The sequence below is a fragment of the Rhipicephalus sanguineus genome, chromosome 8 (assembly GCF_013339695.2).
Source record: "Rhipicephalus sanguineus isolate Rsan-2018 chromosome 8, BIME_Rsan_1.4, whole genome shotgun sequence".
NCBI lineage: Eukaryota > Metazoa > Arthropoda > Arachnida > Ixodida > Ixodidae > Rhipicephalus > Rhipicephalus sanguineus.
In genome coordinates this window covers 16,255,648-16,279,381 of record NC_051183.1, presented here as the reverse complement: position 1 = coordinate 16,279,381, position 23,734 = coordinate 16,255,648, and the positions used below count along the sequence as shown (strand labels likewise).

At 47.8% G+C, this 23,734-nt stretch overlaps 1 protein-coding gene across 1 annotated transcript in view; it reads right to left on the bottom strand.

The window, feature by feature from the left end:
* Window positions 1–987: 987 nt before the first annotated feature.
* The window catches only part of LOC119401452 (venom metalloproteinase antarease-like TtrivMP_A), a 37,091-nt gene continuing 14,344 nt past the window's right edge, over window positions 988–23,734 (bottom strand). The window contains exons 7-14 of the mRNA XM_037668275.2: window positions 21,643–21,714; window positions 19,785–19,912; window positions 19,264–19,313; window positions 18,601–18,709; window positions 16,577–16,708; window positions 14,342–14,486; window positions 2,513–2,623; window positions 988–1,119 (exon numbers count right to left, since the gene is read on the bottom strand). Coding sequence (XP_037524203.2) covers window positions 1,078–1,119; window positions 2,513–2,623; window positions 14,342–14,486; window positions 16,577–16,708; window positions 18,601–18,709; window positions 19,264–19,313; window positions 19,785–19,912; window positions 21,643–21,714 — 789 coding nt within the window. The 3' untranslated portion in view covers window positions 988–1,077. The remainder of the gene's footprint in view (window positions 1,120–2,512; window positions 2,624–14,341; window positions 14,487–16,576; window positions 16,709–18,600; window positions 18,710–19,263; window positions 19,314–19,784; window positions 19,913–21,642; window positions 21,715–23,734) is intronic.

Below are 23,734 nucleotides of genomic sequence, written 5' to 3'. Positions count from 1 at the left end.
GTCAAAATTTCCGGAGCCCGCCACTATACGGCGTCGCTCATAATCATATCGTGGTCTTGGGAAGTAAAACCCCAACAGTTATTATTAATTTTTGCATTTAAACATTGGAGTGTAAGCCACAGCGCCGTTCGGAGCTATGACGGCGAGTGTGGAACACTTTTTTTTTCTGCCGTCCTGTCTACGAGTGGCGCTGACTAACACTCCCACGTTTGCATGCACAGAAATACCCAATGAAGTTGGCGGGAGGACGACCGCCGCTGTAGATCAATTGGTAGAGCATCTAGACGTACATGTTTCTGGGCTGGTCGGTTCACGTACAAGTCACAAATGTGGGGCTGTTCTTCCGCACAAGGAAATAATGAGGGAACGGGTCAAGGGGAGCGCTCCCCTTGAGCCTTCCCTCGTTATTTCCTTGTGCGAAAACAGCCATACATTTGTGGCTTGCACATGGTAGAGCATCGGACGCGTTATCCGAAGGTTGAAGGTTCGGTTCCTGCCGGCGACAAGTTGTCTTTTGGCCGGCTTTAATTTCTTTGCACTTATATAATAAATACCACAGAACGGGTAAGCATGCAAGGGAGCGTTTTGAAGTATGATAATATCTGGGGTTTAACGTCCCAAAACCACCATATGATTATGAGAGACGCCCGTTTTGAAGTATGAGTGGCAATCATAGGCGTAGCCAGTGGATGGGACTGGGGTTTACGTCAGCATTAGTTTATCTACAGTGCCGAAAAACTTTTCATGTTGACTGTACCCTTACACCTCAAATAATAAATGTATAGCAGCTAGCAGGATGTTTCAAGCTTAAAGTATCGCGAGTGATAAATTTCATACAGTCCTGGCTGTCCAGTACGCCCATGACAGGGCTGGGAGGCTTGACCTCCCAGTCCCGACGTGGGATTAGCCAGGCAGGTGGCAACACCCTGTACAGGACGTATAAATAAAGTTATTTACATCCATACACACTCATATAAAAAGAATGCGTCAGTTAAAGGAATTTATTGCTTAGCAAACAAACCGCAGTGACGCGGTCTTCGAAGAGTCCCAGGGAAATTAAGAGCAAATTTTTGTTAATTACGGATATTTGTGCGCTCCACAAACCCCTCTCTTGCATGTCTGCAAAGTAAAGACGTGACGTTATTTGACCATCCACCACACTTTTGAATGTTTTTCTAAATCTTGAGAGTGAACATTGAAGTGAAGTAAGATATACAGTGTGTTCCGACTTCTCACTCGTAATTACAAAATGTCCCGGTCACATCAGGAAGCAATTCTAACAAAGTTAACCGGAGTGCATATGAAACTATAATACTAAACTACGTTGTTACTTTGGCTACATCTGCTAAGAACGATGTTCTTTGCTACATTGAAAACACTTCAGTTAATTGTTCAAAATGATGTGCCCTCTTGAATCCCTGTCTTATCGGCAGGGTCCATTACGTGGATTCATATCTAGAGCGCATACAGCCTCAAAGATTGCTTAATATCAGTGGTGGCACGACACAGGCTGACTTCAGAATTTTCTTATCGGTGCTTGACAATAATTTGACTCAAATTATAAATGAACATGCAGATCCACTGCATATGTTGAATGTTTAAGTTAAACTATATAAAGCAACTTGAAACCTTGCTATGGCTACGCGCTCTTCTTCGCCGGCACCGCATAGATCGCAATCGTTAAGTTTGCACAGGTTAGGCATAGTGCACTATGCCTAACTGGAAACCTCCGGGAAGCAGCCACGGTGGCTCAGTGGTTACGATGCTCGGCTGCAGAGCCGGAGGACGTGGGTTTGATCCCGTCCCCGGCCTTCGCATTTCCATGGAGGCGAAATGCTACCGGACACAGGACTTGTTTTTCCTCTGCTTGCGCTGTTCGGATAAAAGTGTTTTCGGAAAAGCTATCGCTTCTGAACTGTTTAGCCAAATCGTTGTATGAAGATTTCTTCTATACTGTTTCAGAAAAAAATGATCATAGGATAACTTGTAAGTTGTCAAATATCATCTTTTCAGTGAAAGTATCAGGTACTTCGCATAGTGTGACAAATCCACTTGGTTTTCAATTGGCAGTAGTAGTCAACAAGTTATTGTGTTTATTCTATACTGTGGGCCGCTGAGAAGCTATCTTTAAAAAAATAACAATGACTATTTCACTGCTCTTATTAAATGACTTTTCACCTAAGGGGACGCGCTGAATGTCTGCTCACGATGATCGTGTGCCTCGTTTCTTTTATCCAGAGTGACAAACATTAAACGCTGTTTGAATGACAAGACTTTAATGAGCGATCCCATAAGGCACAATAAAACCTCTTTTTACCAGTTCAAATGTTGACTCTTCACTCTGCCATTCCCTTTGCGAAATGGTTGGTTACGTAATTATAACATAGACCAACGCAAGAAAAGTAGTCAGAGAAAACGCAAAATATGAAGACAAAGCAGATTAAAGTAGGGATAAATAGAGCTTTAAAACAGTCAATCTACGATGAAAATATGTGGGAAGCCAAATACCAACCTTTCCTTCGCCGCACGACATACCTGCCAGAAGTTTTACTTTCCAGCAAGTGGTTCTATATTGTTCTGTGTAGCAGCAGTTCATTTTACATTCCTTGTTAAGCTGGAAGTTCTACAAAGAGAGTGAGTGAGTGAGTGAAACAACTTTATTCGGTCCACAATAGACGCGAGTAAACTCAACGTCACCTAACATAAATATATCTGTTAACGCTACAGCTGGACAGCTGTTTCCAGCATCTTAACATGGCCCTGTTGAGTAAATGGGGGCGAGCAAAGCTTTGCGTCTGCGGGCCTGACGTACGATGCCGCCGCCGCCATCAAAATATGTAACTCCTAACGAGTTTCGCTTGAAAAGAATTTAAAAATAAGCATGTCGACTTAGAACACGCACGAATTGTTCGACAACGTCAAACATCCAAACACCAGCACGCGCACTCCAAAACACCTGGCACATTCCAGAAATGAAGCGACGCGCTTGTGGTGTTCAGATCCCACCTATACTCTCCCGATAAAAAGGGTCTGTACACCTTTTCAAGGAAGGCTTCCTGGGTGCCACCATAACGCCCTCTGGGCTGTGGTAAATGTGCGTGACTCCCCAAACTGCACTACCGAGGCAGCGCCGTCAGCGTGCGTCAGTCTTCTTACTCCCGAGCCACAGTCAAGAAAGGGGGTGCCCCCGCTCTTCGTTGAAAAGGTATATAGACTTTTTCAATGGAGAGTGGGATAGACCACAAGGGAGAGACCAGGATAGACCACAAGGGAGGTCTGATTGTTTGGGTGCTCGACTGCTCACCCGAAGGTCACGGGATCAAATCCTAGCCGCGGCGGCCGCATTTTCGATGGAGGCGAAAATGCTGCAGGCCCGTATGCTTAGATTTAGGTGCATGTTAAAGAACCCCAGGTGGTCGAAATTTTCAGAGCACTGCACTACGGTTTCCCTCATAATCATATCGTGGCTTTGGGGCGTTAAACCCAAACAGTTGTTATTATTACTTTTGACAAAAGACAAGAAGATCCAGCGAGCACCACTTCGTGAACACCGTCGAAACAGCGAAGCTTGGGCCCGTTCTTCATCGTGCTATATCGCACTTCTGTGTTTTTCGAGTCTTCCGTTCACTGTCGGCCTCTATTGCGCGAACATTGCGGTTGGCTCGGTGACGACACGCCCGTTCTCGCGTCAGCTCTCGCTGACGCCGACGTCGAGCGGCTTCTTCATCGAGAGAATGAAAAATGTTCGCCATCTTGAAAGCGCAAACTCCTGAACAGTGACACGCTATTTTACACTCCACTGAGTCTCACCGTCACCCCACCTTGGCGCGTTTCTGGAAGGTTCACTCCTCGACATCCTTTCGACCTCGTCCTCGCCTCTCGCAGCATGCCCTCGCCTCTCGGAACACACGCAGCCCTCTCCTTCCTACCGGGCCTCACTCTCGCCACACTGCGAGGCCACGTGATCACCGCTACCACAACACCAGACATGAAAGCCTCAACTAAGAACCGCTTCGCTGTTAAAACACCCCCTTCTGCAATCTTAATGAAAAGCACAAGATAATGAAGCCAGGAAAAGAGTATATATTTATTATCTATATATTCATTATCTGCTGGTTTTCATTAAGGTTGTGTGAAACAAAGAAGCGAGCCCTCAAAAATTCCCTTCCTTCACCCATTCTGCAACGTAGCCCGAGGGTTCAAAAGCCGACGTAACTGCCTCGGCAGCGCGTTTTTGGTGAGGGGTGCACGCCTCTTTACCACAGCCCAGAGGAGATTATGGCGGCGCCCAGGTAGCTTTGTGTGAAAAGGTGTATAGCTGCGGTGTGATGTCTAAAGGCCGAGACAGACGGTACGATTTTCCATGCGATGCGACGTCCGACGCGGCGGTGGGCAAACCGGAATGGTGACCTTTCATAGCATCGGACAGCCACCATTCCGGCTGCCGTACCGCCGCGTCGGCCATCGCATCGCATGGGAAATCGTATCGTCTGTCTCGCGCTTTACTCAAACTCGTGGTTCACCGCAATGTCCGGTAGGTGGCGCGTCGTTCGTATGTGGCGCAGTCCATTCTTATACGCTGACGATTCACGAGACATTCTTCTGAACATGGCGAGAATTCTTCGGGAGGTGTTGGACCTCTAAGCCTTCCAACTGCGGCGCGGTTAACATCGAGCCAAAAGCACGTCTTGCAAGATGAACCGCTTTAATGGAACTAGAAAAAAAAAAGAGAGAAAAAGAGGGCGAGCCAGCGCTGCTACGTGAGCACGCGTCAGCTCGTGAGGAGCATCCATAATGATGATGTTTGGTCATCTGTAGACGAATGACGAAGAAAAGGAAGTCACAACAGTCTCCCGCGCCGACAGATGACGTTAGTTGGCTTCCAACGGGTAAAGTAGCTGTACGGGCCGCTTCACAACAGAGCCTTCGGGCAAGCATAAAGAGCAGGTCCTGACAATGCTGTCGCGTCCGCTGATCAGTTCCTCTATGCGGGCGAAACTCCACAGTTGCCTTGGAAGCTGTTTATCCCCGAGTAGAACTACGTTGCCTTTCTTCAAATAGTCATTTCTTTTGGCTTGGTTGGATGTAAAGTTCCTGAGTTCATTAAGGTACTCTTTATACCAACGAGACCAAAATGCTTGCAAATCATCTTCTCGCTTGCTCCAAAGTTTCTTCAGTGCATCGTTGGTAGACTCGGTGTTGACTTTCAGTTCGTAATGTGGTAGCGTTGTCAGTCTCCTTCCAACGAGAAAATCTGCTGCAGATAGGGGGTACGGTTCATCCACGTCGTTGAACACGTAAGTCAAAGGTCGAGAATTCACCACGGCCTCCACTTCTGTTAGTAGAGTAACTAACTCCGTCCGACTGACAAGCCGTCGCCCAAGCATCTTCTTCAAGCAGGTTTTTACAGAACGAACGAGTCTCTCGTAGAACCCGCCCCACCAAGGAGCGCTCGGGCAAATGAATTTCCATTGGATCTTCGAGGAGGAAAAGAAGGCGAGTACGTCGGGGTGTCTTATCGTTCGCCAAAGCTTCTGTAGGTCCTTGGACGCTTTGACGAATGTTCGTGCGTTGTCGCTGTAGATAGTGTGACAGAGACCCCGCCGTGATACGAATCTCCGCAGGGCGCAAAGAAAATTCACTGTGGTCAAGTCTTCAACCAGTTCTAAGTGAACAGCTCTTGTCACCGCGCACGTAAAAAGAGCGATGTAGGGGCGCTCGTGGGGATGCCCTTTGATGTATAGTGGCCCCGCAAAGTCAACTCCACTCACGAGGAACGGAGGGGCTTGAGTAGCACGATCCTGAGGCATACAAGGTGAAGATTGCTCAACAGGTTTACTCTGTAGGCGTTGGCAGATGACACACCGTCTTATCGTTTTCTTCACAGACTGTCGTGCTTGAAGAATCCAAAATCGTTCTCGAACTTGAGTCAGAGTGTCTCGAACGCCCCCGTGGAAGACCTTTGCGTGAGCATGATTGATTATCAGCGTACTGAGGTGTGAGTCTTTTGGTAGGAGGATGGGATGGCGAGAACCGTACGAGTCGTCAGCCCTGTGAGCTTTTCCTTGTATCCGAAGAAGCCCGTTTTCGTCTATGAACAGTCTAAAATGTCCAAGTGGACTTTGTAAAGGGAGCGGTTTCTTGCTCGCGACACAGTCTGCTTCTTTACCAAAGTGAGATCTCTGTTCCTCTCGAAGCAAATAGCACTCCGCTTGCTGAATTTCCTCAGCAGACAGCTCCCCAGACCTATCATTTTCCTTCTTCAACCTTTTGGCATAACGGAAGACCCATGCCGTTACTCTTAAAAGTTTGGTGAGGCTGCTGAATCGTTCAATTTCAATCAGCGATGGCAGCAATGGTCTCGTATATTAATAGCATGGGTGCTGACCTTTAGTTCTGTCTCAGCTGCCTCGAGCTTTCCGTTTTCGATGTTATTCCTTCCTCCGTACACGGACCAGCACGTACCAGACATTGCAAGCCATCTAGGTCCAAACCACCACAACTGCGACTGACTCAGTTTGAGCGCAGACAAGCCTCGAGTGAGCAAATCGGCGGGGTTTTCTTTTCCAGGACAAAATCGCCATCTGGTATACTCAGTCAAAGTTCTGATTTCTTGCGTCCGGTTCCGCACAAACTCCTTCCAGGTAACGGGATCCTTGTTAATCCAGCAAAGTGTAATCTGGGAATCGGACCAAAAAGTTGCTTCACCAATACCAAGGTAGCAATTCTTCATGATGTAGGCGTACATTCGGGCTGCAAGCAATGCTGCCATCAATTCCACCCTCGCTAGAGTGACCGTCTTTAACGGCGCAACTCTGGTCTTTGCCATCAGTAGCATAGTCCGGACGGTGCCACTGTAGTCGACCGTACGATGGTAGGCTGCAGCCCCGTATGCCGACTCGCTTGCATCAGAAAAGATGTGGAGTGCTGCCGTTTGGTACGGGCCTTCTCCGCCGGCTGCTAGGAACCTTGGAATACTGAGGTCACTAAGCATGGTTACCTCCTTGCTCCATTTTAGCCAGAAAGCAGAGAATTTGGGTGGCAATGTCTCATCCCAGTCGAGGTTTTCCTTCCATAGATCTTGTAAGAAGATTTTCGCCCGTACTAAGAAAGGTGAAAGAAACCCCAAAGGGTCGTAGATCCTTGCAACAGCCTGAAGCACAAAGCGTTTTGTAATCCGATGCTCCTGTATGAACTGGAGGATATCCTGGGGCTTGAACGAAAAGGTATCCGTCTTCTTGTTCCAATGAAGTCCCAGTACTTTCAGAGGTCCAGAAGGTGAGCAAAGAGATTTTTCCTGTGAAGTGATTCCTTGTTCGAAGGCGGCAGATACTAGAGGATCGTTGCTGGCCCATTTGCGAATGTTCATGGAAGCTTGCCTGAAGATCTCAATTATTTCTTTGTGCATCTGGATAGCTTCTTCAGCTGTGTCGGCTCCAATCAGAAGATCGTCCATATATATGGAGCTTTGCAGTCGTCGAGCTGTCAGGATAGAGGGTTTCTACGGACCTGAAGTGGTGTTTCAAAGTAGCAGTCAGTAAGAAAGAACTTGAAGTAGCTCCGAAGGGCACTCTAGTCATTCTCCAAACTTCTGTTTCCGGCATTGGGCTGTTCACTTGTGGGGAAGTTTTGAACCACAAAAAGCGGAGCGCATCTCTGTCTGGTTCTCTCAGGCCAATCTGTAGGAACGCCTTCTCGACATCGGCATTCATCGCTACCTTGTAGCGTCGGAAACGAAGCAGTAGGGTCACTACGTCAGGATTTAGATTTGGGCCAGCTTCCAGGTTATCATTCAAGGACTTTGAACCAGATTCGTGAGAGGATGCGTCGAATACGATGCGTACCTTCGTAGTAGATCGGTCCTCTCGTATTACAGCTCGATGTGGCATATAATACAGGGGTCCAAGTGGATGCTCTTCTGTTTCCGGATCTCTTTCAGCAGATCCTTCATCGAGGTACAGTCTAATAGTCTCATCGTATCTTTTCAAGAGCTCGCTGTCCTTGTCAAGTTTTTTCATCAAACTATGCAGACGTTTGGTTGCAAATGCATAGTTCTCTGCCAGGTCGACCCTTTCCTTCCACGGTAGCGCGACTTCGTACCGATTGTCTTTCTTCTTGATGTTGTTCTCGAATTTTTCCAGCACTGAATCGGCGACCTTCGTTTCTTCGTGTTCGGCCTTGATCCCGATACTTTCAAGATCCCAAAACCGAGTCAGAAGTTTCGAGATGTCTTGCTCTGTCACCGTGGCTCGAAGGACTACGACACTGGCGCTCTGTATTACGTTGGTTGTAGCAGACAACGGGCCTTGAACAGTCCAGCCCAGTCTTGTCTCGACAGCTTTCAGCTTTTCGTGCACAGGCTTCACGGTACCAGTTACTAAATCCCAATAATAGTCTGAACCAATTAGGACCGCAACCTGTTTGTCTTCAACTCCTTGCAGAGAGAGAGCTTGCGTATCCAATTGCATCTTGTTCATTTCTCTCAAAACGTTTTCTTCTGGTACCGGAATGCATTCACTGCATATTGTGTCCACCACCAGCGCATCGATTGAAATCGGAATTTCCTCTTTCGCAGGGACAATCGATACTCGCACCCTCTGCATGGTTTTCCGCGCGTTTTCACCACCGAACACGCCTACGGTCAACGTCTCCTCTTCTATTACATCGCAGCCAAGTCTTTGGGAAGCTTTCGCCGTAATGAAGCTCCGCTGACTTCCGCCATCGAAAAGGACTCGGTAGCGACCAGATGTTTTGGTTCCTGATATGGTGGCCGTCAGAGACTGCAGCATTACGACTGAGCTTGGCTGCTTGGAGATTAGATTTACCGATGCAGATAGCACCTTCTCCTTGTCGCTTCTGATCTCTTCCGTTGCGCAAACGGATGTTGCGTGCCTTCTCGCACACTTTCCACATTTCAGCCGGCTTCTGCAATCTTTCGCCAAATGGCCCTGCTTTAGACAACGGAAGCATCTTCCGGCTTTGGTAAGCATCTCCTTTTTGAGCGAGAGGCTGATCTCCTTTTTATCACAAACTTCAGCAGAATGCTTTTCGGAACGGCAAAACAGGCACTTCTGCGGACTACTAGCTGAGCTTTGTAGAGCAGCTGTCGTGGAAACGTCTCGCGGATGGCTGGGCTTTAATCCTCCTTTCTCTGGTGTGCGACGACTTCTGTGTATCTCTTGTTCGGCCACAGCTTCCCGGCAAGTCAAATGAAGGTCGAAGAATTCCAAAAGCATTTGAAGCTCGTTATCTTCTGTATTCGAAGAAGCTGCAGCTGATGATGATGCCTTGCGCGCCTCGTGAAACCGAAGTACCATGTCAGTCGGGAGAACTCTTAACAGGATTTCTCGCAGCATGGTGCAATAAGTTGTCGAGTTCGTGCCAAGCGCCTTGAGGCTTCGAATATGAACCTGTACTTTGTCGTACAGTTTCCTCAGCTGATGGACGTCTGCTGATGATGACACCGGTTTGAGGTCCAGCAAACCTTGTAGATGATCTTGAACGATAATCTGTTCATCTCCAAAACGTTTCTTTCAGGGGCGTAGCCAGGGGGGGGGGGGGTTGGGGGGTTCAAACCCCCCCCGAAATTTTTCAGTTTTGCTTGCGTATATACGCACGCACACATACAAACGCACGCACGAACATACATAAAGTATGGTTGAACCCCCCCCCGAAAAAAATTTCTGGCTACGCCCCTGGTTTCTTTAAAATTTCAATGGCGTCTGCATAGCACTCTTCCGTAGCTTGCAATCCCGATACAGCTGAGGCGGCTGCTCCGGTCACCAGACTGCTCAAGTTGTTGAACTTGTCAGCTGTGCTCAGCTCGCTGTTGTCGTGAACTGCTGATGTAAACTGGGTCCAAAATCGCGGCCACTGTCTGCGGTTCCCGTCAAATTTTAGGAGTTCTAGCTGCGGAAGCTTGCTCTTGCCGGAAGGTAACGGGTGAACGTTAGTAGGGCGTGGGGTTGGAGGCGACAGACATTCATTCAGTTGGACGCGTAGGTTCGCTGTCAGGGTAACAACCTTGTCACGGTATTTTCCAGCGTCTAACGTCTCGCTGTCTAACAGGTCGTCTGGCGTCTCTTCAAAAATCGCCTCATCAACTTTCTCTATCTGTCCGTAAAAGGAGCTGATTCGATCGAGGAGTATACTTACAGTAGCTTTCGTGACCTCTCGATTCTCTCGCAAGTTGCCTTCCGCCTCGGCCAACAGGACATCGAGTTGAGACCGCAGGCTGTTGCGTCGTCTAAGCTGTCGTTCCATTCTGTCGCACGCAGTCGGGGAATCTCGCCGAGGTCGCAGGCGCCGCGTCTTCTTAGCTGTCGCGGCTCCGTGCGTCGATGATGGCAGCGGTGTCTAAAGGTCCCGGGTTTTCGGCACCATGTGTTGGACCTCTAAGCCTTCCAACTGCGGCGCGGTTAACATCGAGCCAAAAACACGTCTTGCAAGATGAACCGCTTTAATGGAACTAGAAAAGTCACAGTTTCGCCGCAAGGGCGAAGCAATGAATGCGATAGCAAGGAACTAATGCTATACGAAGTGAGGCTCGCCAATGGATACTCTCAGTTTGAACAGCGCTTCTGTTGCAAAGGCGGCCGAAGCAGCGAAGGAAACTAGCGTGCTTCAAGTGTCGAGCTGTGACACTTGATAGTTCGCGCTCATCTTCTGTTTGTTCGTTTAGCGGCGTCCCTGAGCTCGAGTGACATTCGTACGCGCCGTAACATGAGCGCGGACATCACGGTGAAAGCGTGAAACATTCCTCTACCCCGCGCCACGAGAAAACCGCGCGAGCAGACAGCGGAAGGGCAAGCTTCTCCCATGCGCAAATATAAGAAGAAGCGAGCGAGCTCTCCGACGACTTTTAAATGCGCCCGTCGGGCTCCTAGCGCCACCTCGCTGGTAATGAAGAAACGCTTATTATCGCCTTCTGTCTCTGCGTCCGTCCAGCGCTAAATGGTGTGTATATAACGCTCGCCGTTAGCTGCGTGGAGGATCTGCGTTTCGTGGCGTAGTGGATAGCGCCGCTCGCTGCGGGGCAAGAGGTCCCTGGTTCGATTCCGCGCTTCGGAAGCATTTTTCTGAGTTACTTTTCTTTGGGGCCTTTATGTATATATACATTATACATATACGGTGCATGACGGCGGCGACGGCGACGGCAAAATCCAGCCGAGACTGTCCATATAATTGCTATCGCAATAAAGAAAAAGAGGGCGAGCCAGCGCTGCTACGTGAGCACGCGTCAGCTCGTGAGGAGCATCCATAATGATGATGTTTGGTCATCTGTAGACGAATGACGAAGAAAAGGAAGTCACAACAGGAGGCTTAGGTCTCAGCATGTTGGGGCAACGGCTCCTCTAGAAAGTTGCCTGCCGTGTGAGCCAGTATCCTCCTGCCCTTCCTTTTCCCTCTTTCCTCGTTTCCAATGGAAGCCTTAGCTAGCGATCCTTGCGGCGGCCGCTTGCAACACACATTTGCGCATGAGCATATTACCACCCCTGACGTCACCACCCCCCCCCCCCTCCCAGCCTCATTGAAAACAAGAGGGGAGACGTGGCGCCATTCCTCGGCAAGCGACGACAACTGAAGGCAGGGCGGCTCGCCCTCTATCGGACGCGCCTCGATTGCGTGCTAGGCAGGATACCGCCGGCGCGCTCCCCATAGGTTTTGCTGTCGGCGCTCTAGAAAAACACCTCGCGGAAGCCCTACAGGGCATTTCTGTAAGTACTTTCGAAAGGAACTGTGTTCTTTACTGTCAAAATGATCATCTTCGAAGAACTGAAAGCACAAGACAGTCTACAGTCGCTGTCTCTGCAGAAAACCGAGCACCCGCTTCACGCTGTCACCGCGTTGGAGACCCCTGAACCGGCTTCTTGCGTGAAAGGTAGTCACTCGCTGAGTGCAAACTATGTGAAATATCTCGTTAGAGTAGACTGCCTGTATAACCAAACGGAGCATAACAGAAAGAAGACTCAAGCCAGCGATCGCACGGGTTCGCGACGACTGACGGTGCCTCTGCGCGTATGAGCGTCTGCATGTATGTTCGTACTGATGGTTTCGCTTTTGCCACGAGCGCGTTTTGCACCGCGCTGTGAACTTTAGGCCGCAAAATATGAGAATTTGTGAGTAAACAAACAATTACTGTTGCGCGGACGCTATCAGAGCAGTTCAAAAACAATTTCCTTACAACTGCGGCTTTGGTGCGCATGGCAACTTCGTGATCTGCCGTCCCGACGATTCAGTGTTTTTTTTTTTTCTTTTTCGGTCTAAATTCGGGTACGTTTCAATGTCATTTGACAATTTGTCTCGCACTGCGTATTGATCGGTCTTCTCAGCTGGCAAATGCCGCTGCTTCTGTTTCTTTATCAGCGCATTCGTTTCGTTTGGTGCTCACACAAAACGTGAGCAAATGCGACGCCTTTTTTTAATGCTCCTTAATTATCGTTCCGTTTGCATTCCAGTGAACTTGCCGCTCTCTGTCATCAACAAATTCATAGACCAAAGCTTCACCACTTCGAGATTACTGGTGGAAGGAGAACCAGTCTACGAGACCGAACATGTAGTAGCATGCGAAAAGAAAGAAAATACAGTAACGTTTGCCGGACTTGTTCTGCAAACGTCGGCTGTGAACTAGGACCCACATGAACTTGAAATAGTGGTGAATAAAATAGAAGGTATGGCAGCAACCAGCAGCCGCAAAACAGGATAGCAATTATTTGGCGTGTACCCCAGCAATTTTGGCAGCAGTGTCGTGTCTAACGCCAACAGGGTGGCATGTTTCCCACGTAAATAAATGTCTCCAAGAAAATACATGGGGTTGGCCGATGGGCCGATCACGGAGGCAATGCAAAATTTATGTAGCTTATGAAGCAATGCATGCCTCATCAAATGGGAAGGTTGCCTGTCGGCGTGCCGCGTCGGCGGCGTCAACACGAGTGATGCAAAAAATAATCGTCACGTGATGGTGTCACCATATGACGTCATCATGACGTCACAGATCGCCAAAATGTGTAGCGTCATTATGACGCCACATGATGGCGTATTCACACGTCATGGTCGCTTTGCATTGCCTCCGTGATCGGTCACGGACGCCGTGCAAAACCGCGTTAGGTGCAGAACGCTTTTGGAGGAGGGGGGGGGGAATCAGTACATCGAGTGACAAGAAGAAGATGGCTTTCGCCTGCTAGTCATCTTTAACGAATGCATAAGGGACCCTGTGCGTTTTTTAATTAAACGTCTCTAAACAATGACTTGCGCATCTGCAGACGATTTTGTGGACGCTGAGCAGGGGGCCGACGATCAAGAGGTCGCATTGGAGGGTTCTGAGATGGCATCGCACGTGGTAAAAGGTAGCGCTTTTGCCATTCTGTGCAGATAAGCATCATTTGCCGGTGGGAAGCGCGCGCGAGCCATCGTCTCAGTGCGCGCTGTCTGCTACTCACCGAACATCGCAGGCCCGACGCAGTAACAAAAGTCTTCGTCGCGGAAGTGCTTGTTGCATACAAGATTCGTAGCGGATGGCTACTTGCCGGTTCTTAGCTTTACAACCCATGCTTCACATTGTTTCTTGTCCCGCGGTTACCAGTCAAGGCTGACACTGGGCTCCTTTGCGTAAGCGCGGCACTGCGGCACCGAGCGGTAGTGCCCCATGTTCGTCGCCTTCGGAGGCAGCCACTCTATTACAATGGTTTCAATTGAGTAGAAAATGAGAGAAAACTTCCGAATTTGAACAGACCGCAGCGCATGTGGGACTTGAAACTCGTTTTCAAAGCACGCGGCAGTGCGCCACAAGCAGCCGACGCGGCCGCTGAGACCACGTGATCCTGCCAAGCACGTCACGCCGACGGTGGCGCCGGCGTTTCCAGTGGTGGGCCTCGAGGCCAATAGCCCGCGACGCCGCAGGACTATTTCTGGAGGAGGCGTTGGTTGGGGTCGTCTGAGAGAACTTCTCCAGGAAAAAAAAAAAACTTACCCCAATTCCACCCAGCGTGAAATCGGCAGAAACAGCGGACTGCGGTTCCTCTGTGCTTCCCCTGCGATTTTCTCTGATTACCTGTGCTGTTATGCGATCTTGTGTGGGTGCCTATGATTACCTTATTTGTAGAGTAGAGATGTCCCTGCTACAGTGACGTCAGTCCCTATATATTCACGCCCGAGCTGCCCTTCCCCGTATCTCTGGACGGCTACCGCTTCGTCCGCGACCGAGGCAGTTACGCCATCTATGGGTGTATCTGGGAACCGGAGCGTGACATGCGACGCGGACACTCATCTGTCGTCAGGCACAGCCATAGAACTGCTCCATTCTTAAAGTAAAAGCTAGAGAGAGTGATCCCATGTTACTCACCCTTCTCGTAAACCATTTCTTGCCAGGCTTGTTGAACCGCTTTTTGCATATATGCACCTCGCGCACTGTTTGACCAGGATATTTCTTGTGCTTACTCATGTAGTTTGTCTCTGTCGACACGTCTACACATTCTGGCGGAAGCTTCCTGCAATAAAGAGAATCACGCGAACTGCTACATTCAGCCCTGCGAAGTTTTACACAGGATTTTTGTTTCAGATCGCGGCCGGGTGTTATCAAATCTGGGATGGGAAGAGGGTGTGTAGACAGCGCTATCTAACTGTTTCTGCATTGCCCTTCGTCGTGGTTCCTTTTCTAAACAGCTTCTATGCGTAATTTGCTGCAAACTATGCGATTACTTGCACATCCAGAATTGTTCTCTTAGTGTATTATTACAGCGAAAGCTGTTATGAGATCATTTCACCGGCCGTTTTTGGTGCCGTAGTTGTCCGCCGCCGCCGCCGCCGCCGCCGCCGCCGGTGTCCGTAACCAGTATCGCTCGAAATAAGAAAAAAACTAAATAAGAAAAAAATTCCAGGATGGAACGAGGTTCGAACCTGGGCCCTCTGCGTGGGAGCCCAGTATTCAACCTCTGAGCCATGCCGGTTCTTGAAACTGCTTTGCAAATAGGTCCTATACAGGCTTCATGTCGGGAAGGAACCACATTAGCATATGCAATATAGCGTGGTAAAAGAGTAGAATAAGCACCAAGCGTAGCACAACGCGAATTCTGTAACCAGGCGTCACACAATGCGAATTGCGCAACGAGTAGGTTGTTGAATGCTTCCAACCCATTACAAAGAGCTCTGCCATAATTCTTCATCGTCATCACGCACAGCATCAAGAAAGCGCGCATAACGCCTTACATGCGTTTAGCAGGTGCCACGGCTGTCTGTAGAATGACGAAAAATGGCACAGTGCCTACTGCCCTACTTCTCAAAAATTACAATGATTTATAGCGTAGTGGGTTCCTCGCAAGTGCACTTCTGTTGGTTGCCAAGGAAGCCCATAAGGCTCCCAAGATCCATTTCCTCAGGGTCTCAATAAAGTCAATTCTCCCTGTCTCTCTCGCTCTACGTTTCTCCGGTTAACGTATGTTATAAAGCGTGGTGGGACAGTTAAATAGCGACCGGGCGTCACACAATATGCATTACGTAACTAGTGGGTCGTTTAAAGCTTCCAACCCATTACAAAGGGCGCAACCATAATTATTCATCGTCATCAACCGCCGCATCAACAAACTGCACATAATCGCTTACATATGGTACCTCGCTTCTCCGCAGAACAACGAATAATGTCGTGCTGGGTGCTTCCCAACTTCCCAAAAATTACGCTTTGTGGCGTAGTGGGTACGTTGCTAATGTACCTGTATTAGTAGCCACAGGAGAGTTTATAACGGGCTCTAGAAATGCCGCTCTTCCAGCTTTCGCTGTGACTATGCTGCGCTTTCCGCGCAGGCCTGGCGTTTTTTTTATTTATTTACGCAATACCCACACCGCCATTCGAGGTATCAAAGGGAGTGAGGGATGAACACAATGTACGCGAATTTGTGAATCATCACCGGCCATGTAAATCCGACCTGGTCCATCACCGGTGAAGTGATTCACAAGGTCATGCGACCGCTATGCTGTTCCTGCGGAAACCACCTGTGCGCGACGAGCTAGAAGGAAGAAGAATAGCATTCGAATATGCAAAGTGAATAGTTGAAGAAGAGAGAGAAGAACGGTGAAGAGAAAATGTGATGTGTATGCTACCTGCACCAGTTAGAGCGTCTCTAATTTACAAAAAAAAAATATTACAGCACTGCTGGTAAAAACGCGTTTACTGGAGACGTCATCCTAGGGGAAGTGATATCAAGAGGTCTTGGTTGGGCAGACGTTTATTTCGCCCGAACACCTGGCAGCGAACACGCACTGTGAACCTAAGATGATGGCGATGATACACGACGAAGATAAGGATGCATAACCAAACGCAATATGATGATGGTAATGTGCGGATGAAGACAATTATAATAAACGCCCACACTACACTTACACTATTTGTTGAAACCCGGACCATGCAATGGTCCGGGTTTCAACAAATAGTGTAAGTTCATTTTGTAATAGAAAAAGAGGCGCTGATGCTGCGCACTGTTTCGCACTTCTCAATTGCGGAGATTCTGCATTGATTTTCGTACCTCGTTATTTGCCACATGGAATATATTGCGTTTCACAGCGATTATGTAACGCTGCAACTTACTTATAGACGCCGCGTATCAACTTTTCGCTGCAAGGAGAGAGGCGGAAGTTTTTTAGTCCTCCGTCCACGTAACTCATCAGGTATCCTTCTTCCCAAGGACATTCGGGTGTCGTATCGTGTGGTGATCCCATCCTGTGTGATAAATAATTTATTAGATTTTTTTAACGCTAATCAACTTCTATGTTAAAACAATTGTCGGGGTTTTGCGTCCTAAAACCACGATATGATTATGAGAGATGCCGCAAATCGTCTCTTGCCGAACCGAATCAGTCATCTTTACGGGACCTATCTATCTATCTACCCATCTATCAATGGCTTAGCCAGGAGTGGGGGCGCGGGGTTCAAACCCTTAGAAACTTTCTTCTTTTATGTGTGTATATATGTAGTCACACATACAAACGCACGCACGAACATACAATAGGTACTACTGTGCTTCTATAGTAGAACTCCACCCGAAAAAATATTCTGGCTACGCTACTGCTATCTATCTATCTATCTATCTATCTATCTATCTATCTATCTATCTATCTATCTATCTATCTATCTATCTATCTATCTATCTATCTATCTATCTATCTATCTATCTATCTATCTATCTATCTATCTATCTATCTATCTATCTATCTATCTATCTATCTATCTATCTATCTGTCTGTCTGTCTGTCTGTCTGTCTGTCTGTCTGTCTGTCTGTCTGTCTGTCTGTCTGTCTGTCTGTCTGTCTGTCTGTCTGTCTGCGTTTTCGATGGAGGCGATAATGTTTGAGGCCCGTGTACTTAAATTTAGAACCCCAGGTGGTCAAAATTTCCGGAGCCCTGCACTACGGCGTCTCTCATAATCATATCGTGGTTTTGCGACGTTAAACCGCAGATATTATTATTGCATTCGGGTTTCACCCACAAAAGCTGTTAGCAACGCGTCAAACCACGTGGCAAAGTTCGGGAAGCTTCCCGATCGTTTGAGATCATTCCGTTAAGATTACGGGCAGGACGCGAATAGTCGAGCTTTCGCGAGCACCAGCGATAGCGCAAGAACGTTCGATGCCATATGTATAAATTCCGACGCGCCTGCGCAGATCAGATTAACCGACGGACGCTCTGTTCTCCGCTATCAGTGTAAGCGTTTATTACTTGTACCGTGATATTTCCCGGGCACAAGTTCGCCCGAATAGAGAGTTTCGTCTCGAAGCCACCGACTACGGCCTCCTTCAACCTCAGGACCACGTGACGATATGAATGTCATATGGTACTTGCGTCATCTATATCATGGCATGAATGGCATAAACGCACGTCGCAGAGCCATCCAGGCCGTTTCCTCAACTTGGTACGTGCCAGAATGTCATGGCTTGCGATGATATAAATGGTATGAAATGTATGTCATGCACATAATGACATCAATGGCAAAATGAGATCATATTGCTGTCGTTTTTCATTTATATCGCAACGTGCATTGCTTACACATGCAATGAAATGTATCGCATTTATTCGCGAGATGCGCGCTGGTTAGTACTGAGTTAGCTCTCAGCTACTGTTGGCTAACTGTTGACCAGCGCTGGCTAATGTGTGCTAGTGCGGGCACGTGCTGAATATCTGTTCGCTAACGCTTGCTAACTGTCATTAGTGTTTGCCAATTGTTGGCTTGGGTTGGCTACACGCTCTTATAACAATGCAATAAAGGGGTGCAGGCGTACATCTGTGCTTCTCCTTCATTACATTAGATGCTTCGCACATTACACCGACTGCTGCTCTGAGGAGTCTAGTGCTTAAGTTTGTGGAGGCGATAATTGAAAACCAACCGTGTGTAGCGCGGCTTAGAATCTATATGGATTTCTCATAAAGCAACGCTTCCAGCTGAAGAAAGCTTCGTTCAGGTCAGGGGATCTAACGCAGGACCAACGCCTTTCCAGGGCGATCGCTCTACGGATGGTTGTCAATTATCACTCTCATAGTCCCGCAGCCACCTCACAGGATTCCGCAGAACTAATCTGCAGTTAGCTTAAGATTGTGTTCGAGCCAAGTGTACGTACACGTGACAGAGCTCGTGGGCCATCGCGTGAATTCCCGAGTAGGTGGTGGCGGTGTCTTCACTCTCGCCAATGTTGTTCTTTTTGCAGACTGTGCCAATGAATGCAAGCCCTGAAGAATAAAGTATCCCTTAGAATTATTCAAAACAAGTATGTTTTATACATCTATCGTGTAGAATAGGAAACAAAAGGAACACCCACACAAAAAGTATCACGTAGAATTTCCATGGCAGCACCTGTAATTAGTGCTGATATTTCCTTTTCTGGAAGCAGATGAATTCGTAACCGTATTGGGACATCACAGTTCTGCAATCCTGATAGCGATTACGGTACATGAGATGAGGGGAATTCCCGAAGACCTAGGTTCAATAATGAGATAACATAGAAAAAAAAAAGACATCCTTGGATCTACTGCCAGCACGGTAATCGCCATACATATAGTCCCACATGAATTATATCTCCACATGGGTATACTCTTTGCTGACTTCGTTCTAATAACAATAGTGCAGTCACTCTCCCTACCGTGCCTTCCCCGGATAAGTATAGGCGTTTATGCAACAAAAGCCCACCGCACTGTGGACTCATAACCCGATGTCACCGAGTGCGTATTCTTGAGCTGCCACACGAAACCGACAAACGAATTGAGTTAAACGGCGCTCCACGTACCAGCAACGCCTTTGTGCATCTCTCCGTCTTGCATCCTGACCATGTCGAGCCTGAAAGAGAGTAGCATATATATTGACGCAACCCGAGGCAAAGCAATATTGTAGGTAATGAGATGCTAATCGTCACGAAGACATAACATTGCTCTACGTGGTTGTTTGTACCACCGCTAGGACTTATGCCATTCAGACTACACTGACATTTTCAATCGTCTATTTTAAAACATTCAGACAATTACCAGGGGCGTAGCCAGAAACTTTTTTCGGGGGGGGGGGCAAAAATTTCAGGGGGGGTTTGAACCCCCCCAACCCCCCCCCCCCCCCTTGGCTACGCCCCTGACAATACGTACCATCGAAGAGTATTGTCGCATTCAGCCCGCCTTGTATTGTGGTACATGCTTTATTGTCCCATACCCACTATGGAAGGGAGGCAAAGACGAAACAACGCCCAACTTGGGCCCTCATTACCCTTACAAGTAGCTAGATAATGCCATGATTTCAATATGTGGAATGAAGTACGCTTACCCGGTCACCATGAACAGGACGTCAGGGTTCCCGGGCACTCGTCCCTCGGCCTTATATTTGCCGAGCCCCTCCAACGTTGGTCCCGCTTCCAAGTATCCTCCTTTGATGTGCTTCGCGAAGGGGTCATCCTGTTGTTCAAGAATGACAGCATCAGTGTTATACGAGGCGTCTGTATGTTTGTTCCCACCTTACTCTAACCGTAAACTAGGTTTATATCATTGTTAAAGGGTCGTCAAACCACTCCGGGTTCAAAGATGACATAGTGGTTTCTTTCTCGGATTGGCGACCCTTCGTACGGGTGCTATCTCCTCCTCGCCACTTATTTCTCCATAAAACACGTGGACAGTGCCAGCGCTAAGCGTTGAGCCTATCAGGATTTCGCGCTTTCGGGCTACACCTGTCATCCGCGCTTGCGCATTCGAAGACTCACAAAACGAAATGAAATCAGTTGATCACGCCCGATTGTCATGCGAAACAGGGCAGAAAAGGCGTGAGAATGCATGGCAAAGCATGGTAGACGACAAAACACGACTGATATGCCTATATGGACCAATCGAGAGCTTATTTCCTCATGACGTCACGTGAACAGACTTCTGGCGCCACGAATTGTGCCGAAAAGACTGGCAACGCCAGGGGAGCATAACGCGCTAATTCTTTGCACTTTCAGAGGTTGTTTAGGGCCCTTTAATGCAGAGCATCTGCAGATGTCTACGTAGCATTCCGCTAATTCCGCTTCTCGATATAACGTCGCGTCAAGATCAACTCCTATTTTGGTTTTTTGTGTCTTGCATTTTAGTTTCCACGTTTTCGTAAGAGGAGTACTAGTTCTTGCACATGCGCTGTTGACGTCCAAGTGATTATTCGTGCTTAATAAAACTCAGCTCCAAGTTGAGCGTCATTCCTGTCAGCACGTGTGGCCTTTTCGTCGTGCTGGCTATTGACCGGTAATTTTCCGCTCTTCATTCTAGAAAATACACCTTTTGCGTTTCGTGAGGCATTTAAGACTTTCGCCACAATAATTGTAGCGTAACAAAGAGACGCCCCAAGTAGCGCAACTGGTCTTAAAGAGTTTACGGAAAACGTGTCAGAGCAGACGATATGCGATTTGTTTTTAAAAGGCAGGAAAGGTAACTCCCGTAAACAACGATAACACATGATTAAGTGGCTGCGAAACCGTTGCGGATTTCCACATGCACCCACGCCGGCTCTTACGTACGTTTGACGCCATGAGAGTGGAATAAAATCCCAATGGAAAGTGCTTACGTTATAGATCGTGGAAAATTACTCCTCAAAGTCGTTAAATTACGTTACCAATTACTTTTCTAGAATTTTCAAGAAGGTAATTGAATTGCGTCACAAGTTACAGTTGACCGAGAGCAGTGACATTATATTACTGTTACTTGAGAAGAGTAGTGAAATTACTTTGAAATTACCTTGACAGAGATAGGTCATACATGCTCTAACTGAGATACGTACACTTTATTAAAATCACATGGGCATTGAAATCTCAGAAATATTCGTTGCGTCGTAGAAGTAGCTGCCTCTTTTTAACGCTTGAGGTTCTGGCACTCTAATTCGCTTGTGTTTCCTATATTTTTCCAATTTTTTGGTCAATTTTACATGCCATAAGTGAGGCGGGCGTGCTATATTTTCGTCAAAGGTAACTCAGAAAGTAACGAGCGATTTTCTTGAAATTGCTTTCTTCAAGTAATTCATTACACTTCTAAATTACCAGGCCTCGAAAGTAATTCGTCCCACTACTTATTACAGCAAGAAATAATTTAATTACTGCAATTTCATTTCTCAATTCCATTACAGCCAAGTCTGGTACATATTATTATTGTTGCGAGTTACTCACTTCGCTCCTTGTTATTCCGACGAGGATAAAACTGACCTTCGGTTTGACCATGTCGAGAAATCTTAAATTGACCTATAATAGAGTGTAAGGTTAGTCGAATATCTGTGTTTAGAGTTTATTGATCTCGGAAGCCGGCACCTCTCGTAAGGTAATGTAGGTAAGTGCTGAAAAAAATCCTACTCGGGCAGCCATATTTTTTCCTCAACAAATCTAAGGGCTACCCTCTGTGCTGTCACAATAAAAGCCACGCTGTCCCTTCTGCATTTGCCTAAGACGATTCCACGGCGAAAGTCTTATTTGTTTCTCAGTCAATTGTTTTGATGAAGACCTCCTTCTGTGTCAAATTGAGATGGATGTGTACTTACATTGTAGCAGTAAAAAAAGTGCACTGAAAATTGGATTGATGATAATTTAATGAAGGATAGAGAATGTGAAGCTACGTTCTCAAATCTCTTATTGTGGCAGCTCTGTAGAAATGATATATGCAACTTTTGTCAGATAGTCTGCTGGACAAAGGTAGTAAAAAAATAACGAATTGCGCTTGCCAAACAATGATTCTAGCTCCTATCAAAGTAGTCCCCCTGGCTATCCATACACAATTGCCAATATTTCTGGGGGTATTGGAAGCAAGCAGGGAAATCTGTAACTACGAGGCTTAGCCGCCGTAATAGCGCCGTGCCTGCGAAGGACTCTCCCAGTCTTGAAACAATGCCTGAGACGCCAAAAGGTGGAGCGGAGGAGACTCGGCTTCATGGGTGACATGAGTGATGCAAGCATTCCGACTAGCTGAACTTTCCTTTATACTTCATTGGCGGCCTTCTTGTTTGAAGCCGCCTGAGGAACTCCCATCGCCAAGCGAAGGCCCTGTCCGTGCACTGCCTCTAAGCGTTCGAGCTGGCTCGGTGATGGTGATATTAGCGGTAGCTGATAAAGATTGCGTCTTTTTATGAGCGCAGCATTCAATGTAAGCATGGACATAGGATTGTTGCCCCAACGTAGCCCTGCCATGCGACAAAGAGCGTTGATCCTTTGCACTGATGCAGTCATTATACCATCAACCGCACCTCGCCATAGTAGCTTGTTGTCGATGGTAACGTCCAGGAATCGGACACTTGTTGATAGATGAATTGAGTGGCCCCGAATATTCAGCGACAGAAGTGTTGACTGAACACATTGCGGTATTTACGCTCGAAATCGCCTAAACGGAGCTCTATGGACCCGCCATGGTCTTTTGCGGATGTTGCCTGTAACTTCAGTGTACCCAAGCTGCCGTCGAAACGCACGATTCCAGCCGTGGAGTCAAAGTTTGTCGTGCCGGACCACTTGAGCACCATGTACCGCGGTCACCTGCAAGTGTGCACCGACGGATCGGTGTGCACACAAACGGATAGCTGCGCAGCGGCTTTCTGCATACCCTGCCTTGGCGTGTCAGGGTCGGGCCGCCTGGATCTTGTGGTTTCGTCCGCAACGTAGAAATCGTCGCAGTCACCGCTGCTTTGCGAAAATTGCGATCCTTTTCTGCAAGAGATGTTGTAGTGCTGACGGACTCCAAGTCGGCGCTACAAAGACTGCATCGCGGCCTACCTCAAGAAAAGTTCACAAGGTAATCTCTGGCGCTCATTAAACACCTTACTGGCAAGAGCTTTAATGTAAAGTTTCAGTGGATCGCATCCCACGTTGGCATTGAAGGCAATGAAAAAGCTGATGCCCTTGCATGCAAAGCGCAGACATGTGTTCCAAAAGCAAGAGCTCCTAAGACTTACCAGAACAACAAAGATGTGATACGCAATCATTTCAAGGCGACCTACAAGTTTCCACACCAAGCATGTGTAATCCATGGACTTTCTCGAGAACAAGCGACGCTGTTGTATCGCATAAGGACCGGCTCCGCATACGCACCGACTTGGCCATTCAAGACTGGGCGATACGCTTCCCCGTTTTGTGCCTTCTGTGGTGACATCGGGGACATTGAACATCTTACTTGGCTTTGCCCGCAGTTTGATGTGGAAAGAGCAGCGATGGTGCGCAGCTTGCAAAATGGTTGTCATGGGCACCGGTCATTTAAAGATGTCATTTTTCCTGAAGGGCCCGC